The following is a 26418-nucleotide window of genomic DNA, read 5'->3' on the forward strand; positions in this document are numbered from 1 at the left end:
AGCACAAACCAAGTTCTGCTTGTTTTATGCAACCTTGTGTCTTTAATTTGTGGTCTTGTTGGGAGGATTAACTTTCTCCCAAGTAAAGCCCTTCTAGAGCAGTTTATACTTTTGAAATGACGGTAGGTCTGATGCAATCATAATCTTGTGTGAAAGAGTTGTATCACTCCTTATTTTGTCGTGTTGGAAATGCAGTACAGCATGTTGTGCAAACAGACTCTCAGTGGCAAGGAAGTCTGCAAGGATGGGAAACCTGGTTAATACTTAGCAAGTGCTTAGCAATCGTGATCAGTTGTTTTAGGCAGAGCTTGGCCCTGGGTGAAGCCATTTAATTGCCTTTCACTTTTTTTGGGTGGCCTTCAAACAGCGTTGCTCTGCCACAGACAGGGAAAGGTTTTTTTGATCTGTTAAACAAAGCCCAAAAGTAAATGTCATAGTTCTGGTTAGAAAATGGGAAGGAAAGATATCTGGGTGTCTTGCCCTCCTGTTTTTATGTAGACTTTGATTGTTAGTCAAAACATTCCAACACACCTGTTGAAGTAAGCACAAGTCCTTGCCAGTGCGATATTTATGGGGTAACTGTCTGAATGGAAGAGATGATTGGTGTCAAGAAGGTGCTCTTTCTTGGTCAGTGTTCCTGAGAGTGCTTTGAAAAGGCAAGAGGTCAAGATTTGGACTGCCAGTACTGGGAGCTAGTTTGTTGCTGAGGGGTATGAAAGGAAGCCAGCCAGCAGTGAACCTCTTACTACCTTTTTTTGCTTTCTTGATGAGGTTCTCTGGTGATGCTGTGTACCAGCACAGCTGGATTTGGCTTCTTCCAAGACAAAGAGGTTTGCTTTGCTCTTGTGGCTTTGGCTGGAAGTCATGATGGAATGAGGCAAGAGGAAGCTCCTCTACTGTATTTTTTCAGCCTTCTTGCGCTTTGCAAGAAGTTTTCAAATTCAGTACTCTTAATTTGTAAAATAATTCTATTTTGGTTATGTAGGAGGAGGTGACTTTCGGTACAGACAGATCATCAAACAGACTGGAGACTTGTATCTGTTTTTTTCCCTCTTAATGAATCCCCTGCTGTCATCAGCATTTCCCTCTCCATTCCGCTTTGCTGTAGAAGTGGAGGAATGGGTGAGAGGCTGCTTTCTTGTCCCCCTTCCAAAGCAGATCCCACCCACTTGCTGCTCATACATGCCTACAGCCACCAGGCAGTTTAATAGAGCTTCCCAAGAGGCTGCGTATAGCTGGGCCAGACTTCCAGTCCAAAGGACCCAATCCACTTGTAGTTATGGCCCTCTGCTTTAAGGGAAGCCAAGAGCGTTGGTAATAATTGCTAACAGATCAGCCAGGGGGGAGTGGGAAAAGGAACGCAGCTCATGAGAGAGAGTGAGCAAGACAGCCACAGCAATTTTGTCTTTGTAGCAGCACCATCATCACCAACGCTAGAAAAATCTGTGTATAAAAGCATCCTGCCTTGACCAGGTTAGGAGACACACCCATAAATGCCAGAATAAATGAATACCTCAGTATGTTCAGGTCTTAGCCCTGCATGATGTGAGCCCTCCAGCATGTACCAGCACAGTAAGGAGTTTTTGTGAGACAGGCTGAGTAAGAGAACTGCTAATAAAGTTGGTAAAAAGTTCTTAGTGTATTGCTTTTGGAAGTGAGCCCTTCCACAGTCTTTGGATGAATAAAATCGCAACCATCCCCCTATGTCTAATGTCAAGGCGGCATTTCCAAGTGCACCATTCTGTTGGGGGTTGGTTTTGCTGTCCAGTTCCTAGTGCAGTCAGTGGCCTCAGGATAGAAGGAGCCTTTCTTCAGCCTCCTGGTCACTTTGCTGCTCCCAATGTATTTTATTTTGCCGCTATTTGGATGTCAAAGAATGGACTGGCAGAATAACTTGTCCCCTGTGTCTCCATTAGTAAACAACATGAATCCTCCACATCCTTCACTTGCTTAAATGCAGTGAGCATGCATCTCAGCCAAACCTCTCACTTAAAAATACTCATATTGCACACCAATAAAATAAATTCTTGAAACAATAACGAGAAGTGTAGCGTTTGTTACTTGCCTGAGCCATTCATGATAATTGGTTACAAGGGAGATGGGTTTGGAGTAAATCCTGGTCTCTAAAGGGTGTATGCCTGCACTTAAAATGCTGTTTATGGATGACAGCCAGCCGACTTGCATGAAAGCATCTGGTTCTCATGGTGCAGTTGGGCATGCAAGTGGGATTTGTGGTGTTAGCTTGTGCATGTACCACTGCCCCCTCCTTAATGGAAGGTGAGATTTGTGATAGTGTCACCATCTAGTGGCTGGACTGAACTAAGACAGTTGATGCCTTTGCTTTTCCGTTGGGGAAAAAGAGGCACTACACGTGTAGTAGCTAGTGTGTGCCTGGATGAAATGACTTGGTAATTACGAGTCTTTCACCATGTTGTTTCCTCAGCTTGGCAAAAGCTTGCCTTAATCTCACATGTCCACTTCCCTTACGTCGGTCGTTGCCTGTTTGTCCACTCCTTGCCTCACGAAAATAATGCCTTCTGCTATGGCAGCTATAAAGCCAGTGTCCTATTCTGCTTCATATCTGACCTTTAGGCTTATTTTTCCTATGAATCCTTGGGAAAATGGCCACAGAGTAAGTGATAAAGAGTGCTTGAGATAGTTATGTGTGCATTTGGGCAAATAAAAGTACATAGAGGGCCTTTTTCTCCTATGCCTATTCTCATTTGTTTGCCTTTATAAGACCTCATCCAGTGACATTTGTAAAATATGTGATTTTTCTCTGTATTTGTGCGTATACTTGCATATGCAGGCAGTTTGTACCACTCTAGAGATGCTAGTGAAATACAAACCATTAGCTGTTTGCACTCTTCTAGTCCTGTGGTAAATCTCAGCCATCTCTGATTTCCTAAGCACTAAGCTATTTTACATTAAAAAAAAAACAAAAACAAGGGAAAAGAGATAAATACATTAATCATTTGTGATACATTGTGAGATGTATTTCTTGAATCCTCAAACACAGCAGGTTATTTTCTTAATATTTTTTTAAAATATCAACTAAATATCCATTTTTCTTTCTCTCTGTTCTCTCAATTTTAAAATCATGTCAAATGTTGAGAAGCAGCGCATATGTTTTCTCCTCTCTGAATCACGGTATGGCTGCCATGCTTATCTTATCAAGATTTATATCCTCATCTAATTTAACTTTTCATAAATAATTACAAATCATTCATGAGACCTTGCCAACTGCTCCAGTCCCACAAAGTGACCTGACCTGAAACCCCAAAGTACTGAGAAACATTCATCTTGGAGTATTTTCGTAGGCAGTACTTCAAAGGGATTGTGGTTTAAAAATATGCAGCTATTTTGGTGACCACTTGTGTGGGATAAAGTTTCCCATCAGTAATAGTAGGACTGTAATAGAGCTTCAGGGAGAAGGAAGGAGTTCAGGGGAGAAGTCACAGCACTCATTCTGCTCAAGCACTAGGAATCCCCAGAAGTAAACAGTTGATTTCATTAACACAACATGTACTGAATTTGAAATACTGTAATACACTGTAATACTCTAAGAAATACTGTAAATTTCTGATAATATGCAGAGGGTGAAAAATTCCTCTGGCAAGTATGCACACCTCCCGCTCAGTTACGAACAGTGCTCTTTATCTTCTGACCAGGTGTGAAGAGTGGTCCAGCAGTGTAACTGGTGAGCGGTGGCTTGAAGGAGCAAAGATTGGAACTGGGAAACATGTGGCTGCAGATCTGCAGCTTAGAACTCTGTTCTGGGCAGGTTTACAAGTGGCTGTCATGCGTGGAGGCTTAGGGTGATGAAGCTGGACATGAGTAGTCCTGTCCATCCAGCATTTCTCTCCAGTTACCCAGATGCATCTAATCCTTAGGGAGTGTGAATTTAGCCTCACAAAATACAGAGGGTAGACTTAAGTTGGAGGATCCTCTACTCCTTGGCCAACAGCTTGACTTTTCCTTCAATATGTGGGTTCTTTGTTCATTCCTAGCTTTTTGGTAAAGGAAGGAACTTACCTAGAAAAAAATTGCCATTTGGGTGATAAAGGCAACTTCTCTGAGATACAGAGGGCTTCACCCATTTATAAAAGGCTTGAAGTGACAGCCCACATGAAGGTTTTTCATGGATTTTACTAGGTGAATTTACTAGGACGGTTTTCTTCTCTAACTTTACTGGGGAACATTAATATGAAAATACAGATCCTTCCACCTGCTTGCAAGGGTAGTGTTAGTTGAAATTCAGATGCAGTTACATGCTAGTGTAGATGTGTGTTTTGAATCTTTGGCCCTGTGGTGAAGCTGTTGATTAGTCCATAAATAAAAGTTGGTTTCTTTCTGAAGTGGCTGTGCTACTCTAACTAGAAGTTAAAGGGCTGCTAAGCTAGCAGTGAAGTACATGAAGCAAATGGGGGTTTAGATATTTTGTCAGCAATTGCGAATGTGCCTGACATCTTTTATGCTAACTGTGTTCTGTTTTGGAAACCCTGGCGTTTTGCGATATTACCTTTTAATATATTTCTTATCATTATCAGTAAGAAATAAGATTTCATTATTGATTTCATATGTGTTGGGCAAACACCAGGTTTTTCAATTTCAGTGTATTATCAGATATGCAATAGATGAAGATAAGACTTTTGATGGCCTCTGCTATAGACTCCAGCATTAATGAAGTGCCCTGGAATTCACAAAGCCTTGAATAAAGAAATTGTGTTCTTTCTCATTGACCCTTAGGCAGTCTGGTTCTTACAGCTTCACTGGTGGTTGTGGTAGTTGGGGGCAACGAATGGAAGAACATAGTTCTTTGAAGATATTTGCAGTCCTCAAGGACATGCTTCAATATAGCTACTAAATTACGAAGAAGAAAGTAAATTGAAGTTTGAACAACTTGTTAAATAGAAGAATCAATAAAATTGTACAGGCATTTACTGCCACTGGATAATAGAATTTTGAAAAAAAAAAAAAGAATGAAGTTTTACACTGAATGAATGAAGGTTTTGTTGGTCCTTTGAATCAAAGCCAGCAGGACTGTCTTACGTCGTTTAAAATTTCTTTGACAAGTCTGGCTGAAGCACAGGATATAAATCAGAGCAGAGTGAGTCTATCTTCATTTCACACCATTCTCATGGAACAATTTCCAGGAACTGGTGTGTATAACCAGACTATCTCTTTCTTTAAATCTGTTTTTCAGATTATTCAGAAGGTTGGGACAAGCTTTTTGCCTCAGTAATTTGGTCTAGGTAGTGAACAAAAACTTAAGTCTCTTTCCCATTTCTTCCAGTGGGCTTCTACAGCTGTTTGAAACCTAAATGAGCTAAGAAGCAACAGGGTGTTTGTTTAATGTCCTGTATACCTAGCAAAATGGATCCCTGAACTTTGTTGCTGCTTTTAGGTAGTGCTGTAATGCAAATAATAACTTGTTGGGTTTTCCTGCTTGCAAAGGAGTACCTCCACTGCTTTATCTCCCTTCCATGCCTTTCTGCTTTTTACTGAATTGTTTTCTGTGGTGCATTAATATGATACATTCAACAAAACACAGATGAAATGCTGCAAAGATTGCTGTGAAAGCAGCACCTCTGTCCTGTGCAGGGAGTTATGGTCAGGACCTTCACAGGCTCAGAGGAAATGACGTACAAGGTCTGGTTTAGTTGCTGGATTTCGGTGGTCTGGAATTGTTGGGCTGTATATTCAGCAGAAGTGCATTGTTTGCAATGGTGTACCCATATATGCTTTATGCAAAAGTAGATTATATCTCCTCTTCCACAAAAAAGGGGTTTCTGGGGGATTTATGTGTATTATTACTTGTGTTATGAGTATGTTGCATTCTTTGGATTATTCTACTAGAATAGCTTTCATAGCCCTTGTAATAAGTAGCTTGATGAATAAGATTTTAGGTAAGATTTGCACAGTTATATTGTTTTGATGTTTCTCTTGATTGATGGAATTTTGAGTTCCTTATTTTTTTTGTCCTGTTGTTTGTATGAGTGGCATTTGGGGTACAGGGTTTTCTAACAGTGATCCTTATTCTTCCCAGGACTGATCTTCTCCAATCTCATTTTCTGCAGCCCTTGTGAAAATTAAGCCACTTCTGCTGCTTGTATAATGTGATATGATTGTTCTAGGGGAGTGGACTTCAGCTGAATAATGCCTGCCCTGTCACTAAGCTTTGCTCCTCTGCTGAAATGAGCTTTGCAGAACTTTTTCAAAGACAACTGATGGAACAGTAATAGTTTCTTTTGTGGAATGTCCCAAAAATAAATGATCAGAGAAATCTTCCTTAAGTACTCACTGTAAACTACCCACTAGATCCGAGTGACCTCAAAATCCTTATCTATGATAGCCTGGGCACAGTTGGCATTGCTGCGGTGTGTCCGTGTTACAGTGGAGGTATGGTTACAGGCTGGATGCTGTGTGCACAGACACACGCACACTGCCCCTTACTATCCATGAAGAAATGAAGTGCAGTGTACATAAGGTCTGATGGGTCAGCTTTAGTTTGTCTTCCAGGTGGCTTCTGGCTGGCCTGGCAGCTTTCCCTGTGGACTTGATGGTTGCTGAACAATCTGTTTTTGCAGAGTAGCCATTTGTTCAAGGGAGCTATTTGTTGGGAATTTTGTGGTACCTGAAAGGTGGCAGCTGTAGTGAAATTCTCAGATACAGGATATTGCAGTGCGCTGTACTATATTGTGATTGTTGGGAAACAGAAGCTGCACTGGGCACCCAACGAACAATTTAATAGTAGTATCTTGTTGAACGTCATTCTGTATGTTGAGAGTTAAGATGTTAAATACAAACTTCATCCCAGTGGCTTGGTGGAAATATTTTAACCTGCCCTGGTTCCAGCTATAGTCTGCTTTGCAGATTTCAGTGAGGTTTCAACATAAATAATGCTTGTTTTTATTCTTCACACAGAACTGATTTCTTCTAAAGAAATGCTTGCTTTGACATCCCATTTTACATGACTTCATTGTGTGCGAGATTTAGAATAAATTGAGAGGAAGGCTGGCCTGGAGTTTTGTTTTATTTTGCAGAATAATTTATCTAAGTGGCTTTTTTGAAGTGGAGGGTCTAGCCTAAATGTTGTGTAAAGCTGTTTATAATTTGTTGTGTTTTTCCTCTCTTTGACAGTGATCCGAGCTAAAGTTGTGGGGAAGAAGCTCATGAAAGATGGACCATTTGGAACGATGCGATATACAGTCAAGCAGATGAAGGTATTTTTGCAGACATTTCACATAGGGTTGTAGATATGATAATGATTCTGATTAACACGTAACAATGAACTGAGTTTGCATACTTAAAATAACAGCACCTCAACTTTTTGTATTGGTCAGACAGAATGGAAAGTAACCAGCAGTTGTAGAAATTTGCCTGGAGAGGGGAAAGGAGCAGGATGAGGTCATTCCTGAATACGATGCTGAATACCTGAATTCTTTCTTTACTTTTAAAATTTCTGGCAGTAAAAGATGCCAGATGGGCTTCTGTAGATACTGGAGTCCTGCTTGTGTTCAACACACACAGTGTAAGACTGTGGAAATGCAAGCTTTTCCATGCAGCACTTTCATTAAATTCAAGATGTGGTGGTGGTAGGGGGTCTGTCATCTCTTCTTGCCTTGCATTCTTTGTCACCACCAGTTAGAATGATGGCATTTTTTTCTATGTACAGAACAAATGAAACTTGTATAGTGAAGTCTTTACATAAAGCTAAACCAAACTCTGTAGCTTTCAAATATCATCAGCTCAGAAGAGCTGTAAAGTACTGACTCAGAGATGAAAAGAGGTAGATCTCCTCCACCAGTTGCTTGGTATCTCTAGTTCCTGTCTTCAGAGCTCTAATTCTGTGCTGCACAAACTGCACTCAACCTGATGCTTTGGACTTAGTTTTGTTTTTTTTTTTTTTTCTTAAACTGACTCCTTGTTATGTAATGCTAAAAATCAGCCCTAGATTGTTTTTCTTGGCTATGCCATTCCAGTCATAAGACTGGTTTATGTCTTTAAAAAAAAAAAAAGAAAAAAAAGAAAGGGAATGGAAAAGCTTGGCAGAGACTGCAGAAATCTGAAACATATTAGACAAAGTAAACGTTCAGAAAAAAACAGTCACTTCCCTGCCTTATAACAGTAACTCTCTTTATAAGGCAGTTTATAGCTAAGCACGAAAGCTGGGAGGAGGAGACGCAAAGCCTGTTTCATAAGCTGTCGCAAAACCGCACACGTAGCCAAAGCTGGTCCTGGCATGGCTCTTCCACTGGAGTGGAATGCTTGCACTTTGAATAAGAGGGCATGAGGTGCTGGGCTTACAAATTTCCTTAATCTTAAAAATTTATTTTTAAGATTCAAAAGGAAATACATATTTGTCGATTAACTTGTATCTGTCAAAAAGGCAACAGGTTATGTTGCCTTTTTTTTTGCCCCCTTTTTTTTTTTTTTTTTGGATGGCTGCCTCTGGCCTTATCAGGCTCGCGGCACTCTGCTGTTCTTGTCCACTCTTGTCACTCTCCAGCTCAACAAGCATACCGCACTTCACAAAACTACTCAACATCCACATGCTGCAGTGGCTTCATCAACTTTTCTTTTTCTGATTTCATCACGATCTGTCCAGGACCCCTACTTTCCCTCCTACTCAGTTCCAAGAGTTTGGTGCTTCCTGTCTAACATAGGACCATGAACAGGGTCTAGCAGTTATCTAGAATAACAGTGATTCCCAAAATTAATTACTACCCTTTACCAACCATAACGCTAGCCTCTCTCATAACTAATAATTCAGCCTTCTCCATTGTCAGCCAGTGAGCTGCAATGTCAGAGTTCTTTGGAACAGCATTAAGCATTCCTCCTCTGAGCCAGGAGCCTGCAGCAGTGTCCCTGCTATGAATAGAAAAGGCCTCTATGTGTCTTTTGGTATGGGAGGAACATAAGCCCAGGCAAGGTGTGAGCACGTTGAGTGGAGCAGCAGCCACTCTACTGTCAATGGAGACCATCATGTCAATCCTTAAATAAGATGTCTGAGCCTGTCGTGGCTGTTTTCATTGGGTTATTCTGCAGCACAGGGTCAGGGTGTTTACAGTAGATACTGCAGTAATCTGCAGTGTCCTTGTGCCGAGGCTACAAGAGAACAATTGCCTTTTTGCAGGAGCAGTTACACAGTGTTTTGTTAGGAAGCTACGTGTCCAACAAAAGCAAGAATGATTTTAGCAGGGAAATGGTGTGTTGGTCAAACTGCCTGTATGCCTGCTACATAGATGGTGGGCTGTTGAGATGTTGCATGCACATTTAACTATGACCTTTGGCAGGGAGAAACCTGAAGTAGTCAAAGTGCTCAGTAGAACTGGAATGTCCGGAGGACATAGTTCTTGATAAACAAACAAACCAAGCGTCTTCTTTGAAACCCTGCTGTCTTTCTGCTGAGCTTAGAGACTTCAGTATAAAGAGGGATTCAGCTCCATACAGTAGGGGAGCTCAGAATGACGCAGCAAATCTCTCCCTTGCTCACCCCAATGAAAGCTGACTGTCCTCCTGCTGAAAAGAAAACTAAGGAGGCCTGTGGCTCTGCACAGCTGCATGGGAACAACTCTGAAGATAAAACTAACATCAGTGTTTTTTGGCCACCTATAAACCCGTCTGCACCTGCAGGTGAAAAATAAACAAGCCATTTAGTCTATCAGTGTGTACTGAATTGCCTGTGAAAAGCATTGAGAGCCTTAAAAGGCAACAAACAATCTTTGTATTTCTTTCATGGGTTCCTTGGAGTTTGCTGTGGCTGATTCTTGCTCTCACTAACACTCCTGAACTCATTGCTGAATTTCACAACTAAACCAGCTTGGGGACTGGACTGGAGCACAAGGTCAGCCCGCAGGCACAGAACAGTGCCAGGCTTTCTAGCATTCAGGTTTGTTGTCTGAAAAGGCCTTGTGCTTTTTCAAGTAACTTCTGCCTCCACCCACTGCTATATTTCAAGATCACGTGTCAGAAATCTGCACAGGACTGATCTAACCCCTGCATGTTCTGTGATGCTGCAGTGCATTCTGAGAATAGCCCAAACCTATTTCAGGAAACTGCAAAGGAAACAAGGAGATAAGATATTTCTTCTCCATGTGCACAAACAGTCCTTGTTGACCATGGCAGCACTCTGCACAGGCTGCCAGAAGCAAGGAGGCTTTCCTTGGTTTGTTGCTTATCTGTAAAATGAGTCTAAGGGGTGAAACATGATAGTCCCAAGAGGAAAGAAGTAGGGTGGGATTAATTTAGTTTAATTTTAGACAGACTAAAATGAGGTGTTGGGTCCTTCCTGCTCTCTTGATTGTCAATGGAGAGGGACAGGATACCACCAAAGTGTAATTCAGCCCAGCAGTTGTAGACAGCTGTTTTAGGATGGGCTGAGGTTGTTCTAGAGGTGCCTGTTCTTGGTGTTTGACTAGAGAGGATGCCTAATTCATATGAAGTGTCTAAATTTTAGGTAGCTGAAGGTTAGGCAAGATGACTCCAACCTTGGTATCTAGTGCGACCTCAAATGGGCGGGATAGAGGGAAGAACATTGTATCACAGGGTGAAGTTAATTATGCAGCAGGAACCACCATGGGATTTGCATGTGCATTTCAGAGGCAGTTTGGGGGCTGCTAAGGGGAATGCTGACACAGCTGGCAATAGCGTAGCTCCAGCAGACACCACCATGTGATGCTCGCTAATACTTTGTTCCCTGTCATTATGCTTCCAAAAATACGCATTTGTGGCGACAGGAGGACTCCGAGGGTAGCAGTTAGGAGAGAGGCTAGCTTTATGGTTGGTTTTCTTCTGACTGGTCTAATAGCACTTCCAGGATATCTTGTGTATCCAAAAATAATGCTTAAGGTATTGTTTTATTTGTTTTGAAAGAGAGCATCTGTAGAAAATTCCCCCGTGCCAAATTTTCTTTTTCCTCCACTGAGGACCAAGGTCATGGTGAATTTTCTTTAGTCATCAGAGGATGAGGCAGACTCCGTCTGCCCCCAGCACTGGGTCAATTAGCGTGACAGTTGCTAGCATCAATAAGGGTCACTGAGGGGTGAGCTGAAGTGCTTTTTGAGAGGCTGAGCATGCTTCCTTCAGGAACCCTGGCAGTGGTGTCCCTGATGGTAACATGAACAGGAAATTAGGTCCAGGGGTTGAAAACCAAACCCCAGTTCAGCATCAGTAGTTACTTCATAGGCAGTCATGTTGAGCTTGATGGTGCAGAAGATGCAAGGAATGACGACTGTAAGGGTCCTATAGGAAGGGCCTGAGCACCTTCTCAGAGGAGTGATTAGTCTAGCTTGTAGCCCTTTCTGCAAGGGGGAGAATGGGCTCAAAGTGTGCCTATGTAGACTTTATAGCACAGATACTTAATTAGCCCAACACTACTTGGAGCTTAGCACTCTGAGTGACAGATCACTGGTACTGCACATGCACAGCATACGGCTCTCTGCAGTACACTGCCTGGAGAGACTGGGCAGCCCCAGCTGTTATCATAACTAGTCTTATCTGCTTAGATATTGTTATCATAGCTTCTAGTTGTGACGCCCACTAGAATGGGGTCTGAACACGATCTTTAGTCTGTGTGCCTTTCCTCACAGTACTCTTGGGAAGCAAGGCAGAGTGGTTCTACAGGAACACTCTGAGGAACAACAGTGTACTGAGGGATAAATAACTTATCCAAGGACAGACAGGATGCCTATGCCAGAACCTAGATCTCCAGCTATCTTGAGCATAATTGGAAAATCTGAGTAGATCATCCCATACCAAGAAAATTGCAGGGATAAAGTAGAGATTAGGCAAAGTTCAGTTCTTCTATATTCATTAAAAGATTCTGCTCACTTACGGACACAGGGGTGTATTCCAAACATGATGTGTGAGCTTTTGTTGATACAGTAGGATTAATTTAGAAAAATGCTTTCCTTGCATATTTCCTTGCACACTGGGTGTAGAAGGAAGGCTGGAAAATGCAAACGCTTTAGCATGTCTTTTACTGTACACAAAAGTGCTGTTACTGAGTTGTGATACTGTTATAATATTATTATGCTGATTGGGGTGGTATAACTTAGGAGAAAAAAACCTGGCAGACATTTCATGGATGCCCAGAAGATAGTTGGATCTCTCAGTGTAGTAGAATTAGTAGTATTTTTTTATATTTTAATATGCAGTATCTGGGCCTAGCATAAAACCTGTTAAATCAACAGACAACTTTCAGAAATAAAAAGTTTTTTTTGTTTTTAAAGGAGCTGGAGGAATAGTGAAATACCCTGGGATAATAGAGGACTTCAAGAAATAAAATATAGCTTGGAGGAGAATACCGCAGCTTAGGTGACACAGCACCAAGGATCTGTAGCTCTGGGATTACTTGGGATTTTTTTTCCTCTTTTGCCTCACTTTAATATTTACAGTTAAACTGAATGTGAATGTGCTCTCTATCAATAAAACTGACAGAGAAAAGGACAGGCTGGAAATGCATTGCAACTGTGATTCTCTCTGACTCTTACTGTTTTCCTTTAACATTTAAACATGGCCATTCTTACAATAGGTGGGGGAAAAAAGAGAGACTGAGTGCTTTGAAAAGATAAACAAATTTTAAAGGTGAAATTTGCAGGAAAATCATCCTCAGTGTTTCAGAAATAGAACATGTTTTATTGGGTTCAATGTGCACATGCAGTGGTTGTTTCATTGCTATGCAGAGACTTCATTATGCTACTAACAGATGGGCATGAGTTTCCCTAAATTGCGGCGGTAAGGTCAGGTCAGATAGGGACACATACTAATTTCTGACTGCCAATATATCTGTGGGTTCATATTTCAATTAAACTGAACTGTAAGAAAGATTATGAAAAAGGAGAAGGAGTGTAGAGGAATTATGTATACATGATATTTTCTTTATGATGCCCATCAGTACTGAGCTAATTTTAGGAGATGGGGTAGAATTCTGTTTCTGCATTCATTTAATTAGAGAAACATTAAATCCTTGCTGAGGTCGGCAGGAGTTGCATATGCTAAGTGTTTGAGAAGGAGGTGTCTGGCTTGATGACTTAGATCAGGTGCCAAAGGTTTGAAACTCTTACAGCAGCAACACTGGAAAATAGGGTCATTGTTTAAAAGAAAAATCCCTTAGTTCAGAAGAAATTGTTTAAATCACATGAAGGAAAAAGATTCCAAACTTGAAATACGTTAATTTCTCCCTAATTATGAGCTATGTAAGGGAAAAAATTGTTCAGAGTGTTGGCACTTTGCTCACTCAGTGCCACTGGGACTAGCGTGAGTGGGGAAAAGTGGTCCCTGTGCTGAAATGCAATGGCTTGTTAGCAGGTGTGTATTCTGCTTTACCGGCAGATCTGATGGGGAGACTTCCATCAGAGTCCGGCTTGTGCCATTAGTCCTTCACCCTTCTAAACACTAAAAGTTCACTGCTTGCCACTACAGTCTAGGAAGGTAAACTGTAAAGAATCTAAATGAAAAGTTGTCATCTTAAGATTACTTAAAGCATTTTATTCTTTCTCTAGATGTACAGGGGGTTCCAGATAATGCCACATGTTCAGTACATCTACACAGAAGCCTCTGAGAGCCTTTGTGGAGTGAAGCTAGAGGTCAACAAGTACCAATATCTGATTACAGGTAAAGGACAGTGTACTTCTTCATAATCAAAACCTCTCTGTTCTATACATACACCTGCTAAGGACATGGGCGGCTGTGTGGGCAGCTCTATACGCAGCTTCCCAAGTGTTAAGATGGCCAACAGTATTTTGGTGCTTAGTGCTCTTTAAGGCTGAGAGTCATTTTGCTCTCTAGATTTCCCTCTCTTTCCTGAACTATCTTTTATACCCAGCTATGTTGTGACACATGTGCTGTATGACAGTCCACAGCTGTTGTACCTGGGCTGGCATGTCTGTCACAGGGAACTTGTTGCTACTCAGCTGCGCCAGAAATGGAAGATCCCTTTTGGAATGAGCTGGAGAATTGCATGCTGCTGGGGCTGTTGCCAAGTTTTGTTTCTAGTGAAGGTGTCGATTCACTTTGCTCTGCTGTTGAGAGGAGCTTGACAGCATTACTCACCTGCATGTTGTTGCTGGTGCTTACAGCTGGCACAACGCTCCTAACTTAGAGAAGTGCTGTAATCTTGCTGGCCAGACATTCCCGAACCAGTTAATAAAAAGAAAGCAGTTGCTGAGCAGTGACTGAAGCCAAACATATTGAGAACATTAGCAATCTCAGGAAACGAGAAAAGTGCTCGAGCTAAGAAGTGCTAACTTGTGACCACGTCTCTGTTTTTAAGGCCGCGTATATGAAGGGAAGGTTTACACTGGCCTGTGCAACTGGTATGAGAAATGGGACCGGTTGACTCTGTCCCAGCGTAAAGGACTGAATCATCGTTATCATCTGGGTTGTGGATGCAAGGTATGTGCATCTCTAATTAGGTGGCATTAAGACATTCAAACCCTAGAATTCTGTTTCCCCTGGCTGGTAATACCAATAATGCTGGTGAACAGCCAGGAAGAAATGGAGGACAACAATTTTTACAGGGAAAATGTAAAGCTCAGCTTTAGTGTTGAGACAAGAGAAGAGACAATCAAAATAAAAATGCAGAGTCTATGCCTTTTTAATGCCCTGTTGGAGTTAATTGGGGTTGGGGAAGGCTTTCAGAATCCATGCAGAATCATTTGCAGGTGAATGAAATCAGGTACCAGAGGCTTGGCAAGATATGTCCAGCTTTTTTCCTGTGTAAACATTTTGAGTGCTCAAAGCCTCACAGCCTGGCACTGGCACTAAGGTTTTTGTTCATGGCCCCAGGCCTGCAAAAACATAGACACAAGCTCGACTTTTCGGCACCTGACAAGCCCTTTTGACTCTGGAATTACCCATGTATGTGAAGCCAAGCACATGCTTACATGCTTATTGAACTGAGGCTGAAATTTGGGTTAGTAAGCAAGGTTGGAGGGAGTGGAATTTTGAATCCCTTCTCTCTGTTAAAAAGACATTTTATATAATGTTGTTTTTCCATGTAGCCTTACCTGATTGTTCTTTAAAATTGCAGATTAGGCCCTGCTACTATTTGCCCTGCTTTGCCACCTCCAAGAATGAGTGTATTTGGACAGACATGCTCTCCAACTTCGGCCACTCAGGATACCAAGCGAAGCACTATGCCTGCATCCAGAGGGTGGAAGGTTACTGCAGCTGGTATAGAGGATGGGCGCCTCCAGATAAAACGATAATCAATGCCACAGATCCCTGAGCACGCTATCCCTTCCTTATCTCCCCTCTCCCTTACTTGTGGCTGATCTTCCTTTGGACACTAACTCTTACCAGATCATGATGATGACAATGAAATTAGTGCCTGTTTTCATGCAAATTTTAGCACTTCGAACACTTAAAAAAGAAAAGAAAAAAAAAAGGAAAGAAAAGAAAAAAAGTCTGTGCTACCTTACTGAATTTGTAATCATCTTTTCCATTTTTTGATACCACTCACTTTGATCAGATGACATTTGGGAGCTTACTTTTGCACACCAGAGGGAAAAGTGGGAGGGGAAAAAAAAAAAAAAAGAAAAAAGATGGAGCTCTTGCTCTCTTACATGTATCGTTAGCTGTAGCAATATAATCTCTATTTTTTTAGGAAAACAAAAATCTAAAAATTATGCCAATTGGGCACTGTATTCTTCTATGTGCTGGCTTCCCGTCACCCCTCCTCATGCACTAAGTGCTGAAAATACGTAGACAAATCTATTTGAAGGAAAACAGGTTTCCTTAATCAGATTGGCAAATGAAACCAACTGAAAAGAAACCCAGCCTAAACTCTGGAAAAAATGACGTCCAAAAGAAATCCTCCTCTATGGGAGAGATTAGCAATGTGATTGACTCCAGCAGTGGGAGAATTCACCTGGTGTGGCTGACCACATCATCTGGTAAAAGCATTGTTGACTGATTGTCCTAGCTAATTCAGTCACAGTGTGAATACAACAGCACATTTGAAGTTCTGGCTTTCCCCAGAACAAGAGAGAGAGTATTTTGTATTTTTTGTTGTTGTTTAAAAAACAAAAGCCCCATCCCCTATGTTCAGGGAGGTGAATACACCTACAGCAGAGCAGATGAAGTGCTGTGCCATCCTGTTTTGAGCATCATTGTCCCCTGACATTTTTGCAGCTTAGCTTCAACAGCAAAACCAGCTTGTGAACACCTTAAACCAAACAGATGCAAAAATGCTAACTGTAAATCAATCACATGGAAGAGGGAAAGGGGAGACTTGCGAGAGCTCTTACTATAAAAAAAAATCTATTGCCAAAATAGTGTTTTGCTGAACTAAGATGTATATACACATAACGACATAAGCTATTTTTGACAGGATGTGGAATTTTTTTGGTGTTATAAACAAAAGAATGGTTTGATTGTGTTTTAAAGACAGAAATATTGACATTCCGAGTCAGTGAGTTGTTCTTAAGATATTGACGCTCCAGTGTATCTGCAGTAGTGGCTACAGTCATTGTTTCCTCTGTACCTCCTTGCACCACGGTTCCTCGCCTGCAGCTACACTAGCTGCATTTGTTTATATAGTGAAAGGAAGTGGGGGAGGGGGGGGCTAGGCAAGGAAAAGTGGTCTCCTAATAAGTGCTGGCTGGGATCATAAAATTTCAGCTGCCCAGAGGATTCCTTCTGTGTCAAGTGCTGTGTTTCCCTCTAGGCACTGTTAAGCATAGCTCTGTGCATGTGCTCATACCATGTCCTGCAGTGATGTGGGAGGAGGAGCCTTACTGTCTTGTGCTTTGCTGTTGACTGGAGAAGTTTTTTTCGTTCTATTTTGTTTTTTATTAAGAAAACTATAATATAATTTTTCTTATCAAATAAAAGTATTTTAAGTTTTAATGATGGTGAAGAAGGGGTGCTGACAAAATGGGTGACTGAGGTTTGGATGGGGAGGGCTTGGGCAGGGAGAAGATTATGCTTAACTTCATTTTTGTATTATTATGATTATTTATCTTAAGTTTCCATATATCTTCAGTTCATTCCACTTAGAAAGCAGAGCTGCCACCAGCAGTAAAAAGTGTTGCAGTGAATCCAGCTTGGGGCAATACAGCATTTTACAGTCAGTGACCTCAATTTACAGAGAGTTGTTTGGGACCTCTCTGCCAAATAGAAAGGAAAGGGTGTCTGAGATGAGCCCTGGTGCATTTTTACATTCCTTGCATGTTACCAGAGCTCTGACAAACATATGCCCCCTGAAATGCCCCATTTACTAGATGAATCGTTGCAGCAAAAAGCGTGCATTTTCATTTTTAACGTGAAATTTAAAGGGCATTTTAAAAGAGTTGCTGTAAGAGGTGCCTAGGTCTGCTGTGTATTTTTTTTCCAGCTGTTCTGAGTGGCAACGCAGCACAAAACACATTGAAAGTCTGTTCGATTTTCCTGTGATTCAGGCTTGGAACACTTTTCAGAAGTCCTCTTCCCTGTGACTACTCCTAAATCATGGGTTGGAGATGAGAGGGAGAGTAGGTTGCTTCACAGCACCCATCATAGGATGAGGTGGTGGGCCAGAATGTTGCCCCCTTTGGCAGAGTACGGGGTTGGGCTTTGGGCACAGTGGAGCAATCTCTGTTCAAGCTGTGCATGGCTGACAAAATCTCTGAGGGTCACTGAGGGCAGAGTGGAGCCGGCCTCGCCATCCTCACTGTTTGCATCGTGTGGAGTCGGCATCGCTGGAGATGGTCCTCCTCAAGCTCAAGGTGACTTTGCAAAGCTGACGTCTCTTTGAGCTGCAGCCGCTTTTCACAGCTTTGGAAGGCTAAATGAAAATGCCCCTCGATGCAGTGAAGTGTTGATTTGAATTTTCATTAAACTGCAGCTCTGCATATTTTACCTGTCACTGATTCATTTAGCTAGCTGAGACATCACAGTATTGCACTCAAATTATTGTGAAAATATTTGCATTCTAATACTATGAGGACTTGTGTCCCTAAGTAGGATATAATGTAGCTATATGCTTTGTAAACAACAAAACAGCAGATGCATTACCAGAAAATGAAGTGTATTCCCATTTTATATTGCAGACGGTAAAATATTTCTGAGATGCAGACAGCTAGACCGGCAGGGGTGGGGGTTTGGTAACGAATCTTTCCCCTTGCTGTGTAAAGAAACAGTTGTTAAGGCTTTTAAAAATGTGGAGCCTAAAGGAGGGGGAAGAATCCAGTAAAAATACATTTCTTTTGGGAGGCTTCTTAGTTTTGTTTCTGTGCATGCTATCAGGGACATGTATTTCTTGGGCTAAGCTTTAGCTTGTGCTTGCATTAAGAACCTGTCTGAAGGCTCCCTTGAAGTGGGAGGGAGCCACTAAATAGATTGAACAGGTTCTAAATCAGACTCAAAAGACTTCTTCCTTTCTGTCTGCTCTCCTTTCTTCCGTCTTGCTAAGTCACTTCTGCCTGCCAGTGGACAAAACTCTCTTCATTACAGCAGGCCATGCGGTCTGTAGGAACACCAGGCATGGAGATGTGAGGAGGCAGGTGTGAAGTTCTCCCTAAAATGTTACGCCATGGAGCATACAATGGCTTGCAGCAGCACAAATGTCTTCCTGTCACCTCTGACGTGCTCCTCACTTCACCCCATAACCTGAGCTCAGAGGAACTGTCAATGGCACAGCTGATGTGAGCACGACCTTTGGACATGTACAAGATGAGGGTTTCCCCTGCCCTCCCCTATGCTTTGGATATACCAACATTATTAAAAGTACATTGAAAAAAGCGTAGCTCATTTCTAGACAGTTGCTGCTCACTTTCCTCTTTATAGATATTTTTCCTTATTTCCTTGAGAGTGTTTTCCCCTTTTGAATTACCAAAAATATGAAAAATGTATTGAAGGTTTGGGAAAGATTGAATTTGATTTTCCTTTTCCAAAATGGGAGGGGGTAGAGAGCAGGAGGAGATCTGTGCATGCAGTACCTTGAATAACGTCCTCCTGTGGGAGGCTTCCCCCTCCCCTATATGGGACAAACCTGCCATTTTAGGTCTAAATTTCCTATGTTTTGAAGCGTTACATGGCCCTTTAGGTAGGACTATTCTAAAACCTAACTATATCACTGTATCCCGTCCATACTCGGCTGGAGTGAACTGGTATCTCACGGTGACGGGAAACACACTGTTGTGTTTTTTACAGTATAGCCTGTTTGAAGTAAAGGCCTCCATGGGAACAAGTTTCCATTCTTTCAGATGTCTCTGAAAGTATAAATCACTTACAATGTATTGTATAGCTTAGAAGGGCTGAACAAAATGTAGGGAACTGCAAAATTTTTTGTTCTTTTTTAGAATAAATGGCTTTTGGGGCTACCAGTCTTGAGGAAAATCTTAAAAAAATCCACTAAACATTTGCTGCTGCTTTGCCTGTATTGGCTTCTCCTTCTCTCTAACACTGTCCTTCCTTCATAGAGCCACTCTGCTGTTCCTGATAGTCATGGAAACTTGGGGAGGGAACCAAACCCGTGTGAAAAATCTTGTCCGGAAGGAATGTATTTGTTGCTAAATTTTCTAGCACTGTTTACAGTTTTCCTCCATGTTATTTATAAATTTTATATTCAGTGAATGTATATTGTCTTTTAAGGTAATGTTGCATAATGTTCACTTTTTATAGTGTCCTTTTATTCTAAACAGTAAAGTGGTTTTATTTCTATCACAGACATTCTGTCTCTGCTTCACTTATATTAGTTTCTGTCCATTTCAGATGTACACAAATGGATTTGCAAGTGGATTTATTCATTTCCTTCCCTTTCTTGATACTGTTTTATTGGCCCCAAAGCAGATATTCCACCTCTAGCAGTTCTTGTGCTTTGGCAAAGATCCCTCCAGCAGTCCTTCCCTCTTTTTAAGAGGTTGATCTCTCTAAGAATGGTTATTGGGGTCATAAGCCCAGGAGAGGCGAAAAATCCCTTTTGAAGTTAATGCATCCCACTTGTTAACTGGCCGTAGGGGGTCACTACAGAGCAAGGCAGTCGTCATGGCTGTCACGTAGCACCAGAAGGACCTTAGAAGAAGTTGCCAGATTGCTCTTATTTCCAGTAAACTGATCATGGGGAGGAGGGTTGAAAGGTACATGCCTGTGGCAAAGGGAAGAGACATTCATCTTTTGGATCTTCTCTGCTGTGAAATGTCAGAGCCTTGTGTCCTCTCTTTAGGTTTACTGTTTAAGGCTGGTTAAAAATACCGTGTCACAAGAAGGAAGCTTCAGAAAGAGCATTTTCAACTCTCGCTTTTACTTTAGGAAAATCTCTATTCTCTACATGGATGAAAGAATGAAACAGATTTTAAAATCTGTTCTATTTTTAACCCAAAGGTTTAGAAAGTAAACTTTGGAAAGTTTTGGACATAGAAGGATGACGCACTCTCTTGTGTGAGAACTTCATTACTTAAAGTATATCACATTGCAAAGAGGTAAAACCATAACAATAGTTATAAACACTTCCAGGGGGTCAGCCATCAAAGTACCACAGCGTATTTTACGAGTGCTAACTGGTGTGGCTTGAAAATGCCTCTGGGAAAGGGAAGAAATACAGTGGGAAAGGGGGATCATGATATTCCTATCTGACACCCGGAGAAGCTGATGCACAGTGGGTGAGCAACTTCCACAGGTACTCGGTGGAGCCATGACTGCAACAGAGCTTGCTTGGTGTAAGCCCTTGCCCTCTCAGCCTCTCACGGCCCAGGATACTGTGAAGATGCACCCCGAAAAGATCTTGAGAAGTTCTGTAGATGCAACCTGTGAGGCAGACTCCCCACCTGGAAAGGGCTGGCCTGAATTTGCCCAAGCGGATTGTTGCTTGTCTGAATGTTTGGAAAGGGACTGATTTGAAACAGATTACTCAAGCTTGCATGTCAACAGTCATGTTTGTGTTCAGATGAGATTGTCGACAGTTTAAAAAGGTTTCGGTATTCATTTGCAAGTAAGCGATAGCATCTGCAAGTAAGCAGTAGCATTCCAAGTAGGTGATCAGTTATAAAGATGACAAATATGTGAAATTAGGATCAGTGGTCCGCTAAACTAAACTACTGTGCTGGTAACAAAAGCATTTACAAGCTGAGGAATCAAGAATCAGGTTTCTAGACAAGAAAATAATGCAAAATAGTACTAGCTAACTTATTTGCAATAAAAACCTTAACAAAGTCTTCCAAAAATACTATTCCTGCAGTGATGGTCAGACAAAGTCACAATTGTCCTGAAGTATTACATATGTCACAAAACCCTCTTTAAAAAGCAGCGGAAATTAAATGCAACAGGATTTATCAACTAATTTGTCTTAAAAGTCTGCAACAAACTGTCCCATAGTGTTTATTTCTTTATGTCTTAAATGATAATACAGCTCTTACCCCTGCATTATTGAGTGCTTCACAGCACTCGTGACTGTACTTACCTTCATGGTGTCCCTGTGAAGTATGGAAGTGCTGTTGTCCACACAGCACAGGCGGAGAACAGAGTATTGGAACAGAGAGGTGAAGGACCGGCATTTCAAGGTATTCAGGAACCTAGTGAGCGCCGGTGGGTTTATTCACAAGAATCTAAATGAGAGTTCCTTCTGAATTTTGAAGCTCCCACTAGGTGCCCATATCCACCACCTACACCGCATTACGCGTTGTGGTTGGCCCACAGTGTTGGAACAAGTGTGTGAGAAAAGTGGGGTTGGAATGTTTTTGAGCCCCAGTTTGAAATCTCAACACCCCTAATCTTCGGGCTGCCAATGCTGCTCGAGTTCACCATCAAGCACGGGAAATAAGCTCAGCCAGCCACTGGCTTACATGGGCAGGGGGGGTGTGTGTGTGTGTCATGCTTCACACAGGGTCTCATCAAAGCCTCATCCAGGTAAGAAGAGCCACTAATTCATGGGTGCAAGTTGGGAGCAAAAAATCGTGAAGGACTAGTCATCCTTTTAACCCAGGGAAAACAAGAGACACAAATAGTTTTAAACAAAGCCACTCACTTCGCCATGTTCTCTGGGATTAAAGGCACCTACGCAGAACTCTTTGGAAGGTGCCCTGAGAGTTTGGTAGAGTGCCCAGTAGCCTCACAGGGCACCGAGTGTTCGGTTGTTGACGGGAAGACTAGACCCCAGCACCACTGTGCAAAGGAAACACTACAAGCTGAAACAAAGCCCTTTTTCAAGAGCTACAATTTACTTTGAGGACCCAGTCAGGCTGATAAATGTTTCATGGATGGCAACCACGTGACAGACCAAGCAAACTGACACTGTGAAACAAACATCTCCTTATGGCCCACGTACCAAATCATCAATGTATTTTAAATAATTCCAGGAGGGGGAAAATTCCACTTTGGCTGAATAAAGCGATACTTTGCTCTAAGGGATGAGCTTTTGCAGACTAGATTTTACAATGCATTTTTGCTTTGGTTTTGAGCTGTTCTCATTGTTCACTTTTTCAGGGTCCATATGTGACCTGGGGGAGGGCTGGTTCCCGAGCAGTGCTTTTTGCACATTGCTTTTTAGCTAGTAATTCTCTGGAAGTAAGATTGAGACTCTTCACAGCATTCCCACCACCATCTCTTGTGCCCAACTCCCATTTGTTGCTTCTCCCCCATCCATGCTGGCATCAGAAGAAAGCGAAGGTACTCACCATCTGCTTATGGCTTGGGAAGAACGTTTGCTCCACAAGGGGGAACTTCTCAGGACCCAGCGAGTTGAAGATTTTAATGAGCTGAGAGAACTTGGGGGGAAGGAGGGGGAACAAAAAACAGACACAGTGAATGTCAGTAGTTTATTGTGAAACGGGTAAGTGTTTGCAAAATGTTCTTGTACTGGTGAAGGAGGTGAGAGAAACATGTCATGCCTTTCCCACCTTGCTTTCTTGACCTGAGAGCACCAAAAAATACGAAGGAGCTGTATTTACCCAGGGCCATGCCAGCCTGTGTACACAAACCTTGGACTAAGACGGTGAAGAAGGGGTGCAAGAGTCAGAAGGGGATCAGTTGGGTTTAGTTACAGCTCTGCTATGAACAAGCTTTCCTACCAAATGTGGCTGGGGAGAGGGTGCAGTTCCCTTCTTGGTAGAGAAAAGGGCTCAGAGCAGTGACCAGGCAGGAAGTCAGTGCCACCACTCCAGAGCACAGACAAAATAAATCAAAGCTCTCCTTTGTATCTCTGCCCCACAGCCAAATCAAAGCAAGGCACATTTACCCACTGTGCTGAAGGGAAGGAGGGTTGGTAAGGGACAGAGATGACTAGAGGGAATTGCCAGCGCTACCCGGTTTGAGCATTAGACCAAGGAAGCATAAGCCCATCATCAATCATAACTGACATTTATGATGAACCAAGGGTCTCCCAACAGCCCCCCATGCATGGCAGGAGAAAAGGGAGATCACCTGCTACCCCTGTCCCATCTACCAGTGAGGTCTGAGGCAGGCGCCAGTCTGTGAGGACAGTATCTAGAGAAAGCAGTGCGTAACATCAATGGGGAAAGCAACAGTTCTGGTATTTCATGTACGAGAGCAAACATTTGCCATTGTCCCCACCTGTCAGCATGAACTTCACCATTATCACCACTACCATCACTCTTATAAACATTATTATTCAGGGTCATGCCCAGCCAGACACAAAGCTCCCCATGGTAGGACTGAGCTTTGATTTCTGCTCAGGTTCCAAAACCCCAACAGAAGCGCAGCACAGCAAACTCCTGCTCCGCTTCGGCTATCTGTGAAGCGAGTAGACTATTCTGTATGTTGTCTGCAGCCTCCCTCTTCAATCTATCATTGATCAGCTGGAGAAAACCCCAAAACTGTAAAAGAGGAGTTAATAACCATGACAGAAAATGTTGTTGAAGCAGGGTTGATAAACCCAAGAGAATAAGAGGTGATATAGGACTAGAGGAAATGGCCTCAAGTTGTGCCAGGGGAGGTTTAGACTGGATATTAGGAAAAATTTTTACACTGAAAGGGTTATTAAGCATTGGAACGGGCTGCCCAGGGAAGTGCTCGAGGCAACATCTCTGGAGATACTTAAAAGATGGGTAGACATAGTGATTAGATATACGGTTTAGTGATGCCTTTTGTCAAAGTTAGGTTTGATGGTTGGATTTGATGACCTGAAAGGTCCCTTCCAACCTAGGCAATTCTATGATTCTATGAAACCTTCCAGATCTCAGGAGCAACTTAGATTCTTTACAATCATGCATCTAGCCATCCTGCTTTCTCTCTGAAGAGGAACAACCCCGTTACCACAGACAATGCTGAACTGGCCATGCTTGGTGAAGTGGTTAGACTGGCAGCCGTGCAGAAGGGGGAGTAAAGCTGAATAAAGGTAGCTTGGTTATTTCCATGAATGTTAAGAGAATGCAATGATTTAGGATTGCTCCACGGGTAAAAATTTTGGTTCCTGCCGAGCTGGTAGATATGACTGAATTCCCCATTGATGTCCTATTTGCAAAGTAATTTAGAAACTGAATTTAGTTTCCAAGACCCCTAGATTTTAGTAAAATCAGGTTAAATTAATTAAGGCCTCCAATCTGGGCCATGTCTCACTGTAAATCCTTTACACAAGTTCCTCCAAGTTCCCCATCAAAGCTCAGGATGCATTCATCTTGAAGGAGACCTTTGTGTCACCGGCGGGAGGTAACACACAGATTAAGGGAAGGAAACAGACATCTAGGGAACAAGGGAAGGAAAAGAAAGTCCTCTTTCTTCCCAATAGCATCAGCTGCCTAATCTTACATGCTCCGAGCACTTCTGAGAATGGCTGAAGCCAGTGAATGTGCCAAATTGCAACCCCAAGGTTACATTGCAGATAAAGGCAGAGCTACTGAGAACATTTTCTGCTGAGTAGCTATGTTAGGGCTCCTGTCCTGGTTACTGGGCTAGTCTAAGCAAAAGCATTTCTGTACAAGAAGTTGAAACTTCACTTGGTGGTGGAGAAGAAATATCCCATTGTGAGCTAAAGGGTGGTATGGGTGTAGAAAATATGCAGCCAGTGTGCAAAAAAATTAGGCTGCAAGGTGTGTGCCAGACCCAGGCCACATGCTGAAAGGGCAGCTGCCAGCAGATTTGCAGACAAATGCGAAGAATCCTTTTCCTAATCTTGTAGGTCAAAATGTGGCATTTACGAGAAACTGAAAAACATCAAGAGGTGGCATATCCCATCACTAACACCACCACACCCCCTCACATGCATCAGCAGATAAAACCCCCGTGTAGAATAATTATTATTGGCAAGGAGGGTATTGATGTTGGGGAGGGAGGACAGCTTGCTTCTCTTAACTACTTGCACTAGCCCTGCACATCCTAGAGAAGAAAAATAAAGCCCTGTTTTGACTAGCAAAGCGAGCAAAAAGTTAAACAGAATGAGAGAGAGACAGGGAGAGGAGGAAGAACACCCCGGCTGAGAGCAGCACACGCTCCTCACTGCGCGTGTGTGCAGCCCTGGCGAACCACGGACGCTGTGACGTTGAGGTGGCATACGTTTATCCTAGGAAAGCAGCTCAAACAAAATAACTCGAACAACTGTGCAGCTGAGAGACAGGGTCCTGACTTGTTCCTTGGGCTTCCTTTTGAAGAAGCACACAGCTCTTGGCTGTTGCTGAAGCAGCAAGTGTTTCAGATGGACAGCTGAGAGACTTGACCACCTGGGAGCCTCCTCAATGGGCCAAGCCTGCAAAAATGTTTGACTTTGGTATTGACCCTCATGGGACAATTCCCTTCTTTTTTTTTTTTTTTATTTTTTGCCAATTGTTAGGGACAGGATGTTGGCAAAGAGACACCCATGTTACATGGTGCAGCAGGCTCCTAGGTACCTGATAGCTGGGCTCAAGCAGCACCTCCCGGTGCGTTTGAGATGGGTAGGAATGTTACTGTCAGCAGCTCAGCTAGGTATAACTGCCCCTTCCACATTTTGGTATCAGTTCTTATTTTCTGTGGTTCCACTGGTTTTAGTGAGATTGCACCCAGACCACAGAGCAAGACACGGGGCAAGGTCATGTGGCACAGACTGGTTTTAAGGAACCAGGAACAGGTACGCAAGTGAAATGCCTTGCCTGGCCGGTTGGTCATCAGAGTTACATGGCAGGGGGGGGTTGAAACTAGATGATCTTTAAGGTCCCTTCCGACCCGAACCGTTCTATGATTCTATGATTCTACTTGCAGTGAGTCTTTACAGAGAAATGAAAAGACCCATTCAGAGGAATCTCAAGGTCTTTTGCACGTTTTGAAAGCGCCTAGGTCGGCGGGGAGCCTATATCCCGTGACAGTCAATAACAGTTTGGCTGGGAGTCTCTTGGACCCTGTAGGTGACTGACCTCAAGGCTTCATGTTTCCTGCAGTCTCAAAGATGCAAAAGTTGCCCTGCAATTACGGACATTAACTGCATGGAATAGGAGGATTGCTCTGAGCATTGTTCCCACTCTATTTTGTATTGTAACTTTTCTAACACAAAAATTATTATCAGTGGTT

At 42.5% G+C, this 26418-nt stretch overlaps 2 protein-coding genes across 2 annotated transcripts in view; one reads left to right on the plus strand and one right to left on the minus strand.

Moving 5' to 3' along the window:
* Nucleotides 1-19657, plus strand: part of TIMP3 (TIMP metallopeptidase inhibitor 3) — a 39194-nt gene extending 19537 nt beyond the window's left edge. The window contains exons 2-5 of the mRNA XM_054207669.1: nucleotides 7144-7226; nucleotides 13509-13620; nucleotides 14279-14400; nucleotides 15038-19657. Coding sequence (XP_054063644.1) covers nucleotides 7144-7226; nucleotides 13509-13620; nucleotides 14279-14400; nucleotides 15038-15235 — 515 coding nt within the window. The 3' untranslated portion in view covers nucleotides 15236-19657. The remainder of the gene's footprint in view (nucleotides 1-7143; nucleotides 7227-13508; nucleotides 13621-14278; nucleotides 14401-15037) is intronic.
* Nucleotides 1-26418, minus strand: part of SYN3 (synapsin III) — a 198974-nt gene that overhangs the window by 113011 nt on the left and 59545 nt on the right. The window contains exon 7 of the mRNA XM_054207635.1: nucleotides 22599-22688. Within this exon, the coding sequence (XP_054063610.1) occupies nucleotides 22599-22688 (90 nt within the window). The remainder of the gene's footprint in view (nucleotides 1-22598; nucleotides 22689-26418) is intronic.

The sequence above is a fragment of the Rissa tridactyla genome, chromosome 1 (assembly GCF_028500815.1).
Source record: "Rissa tridactyla isolate bRisTri1 chromosome 1, bRisTri1.patW.cur.20221130, whole genome shotgun sequence".
NCBI classification, from domain to species: domain Eukaryota; kingdom Metazoa; phylum Chordata; class Aves; order Charadriiformes; family Laridae; genus Rissa; species Rissa tridactyla.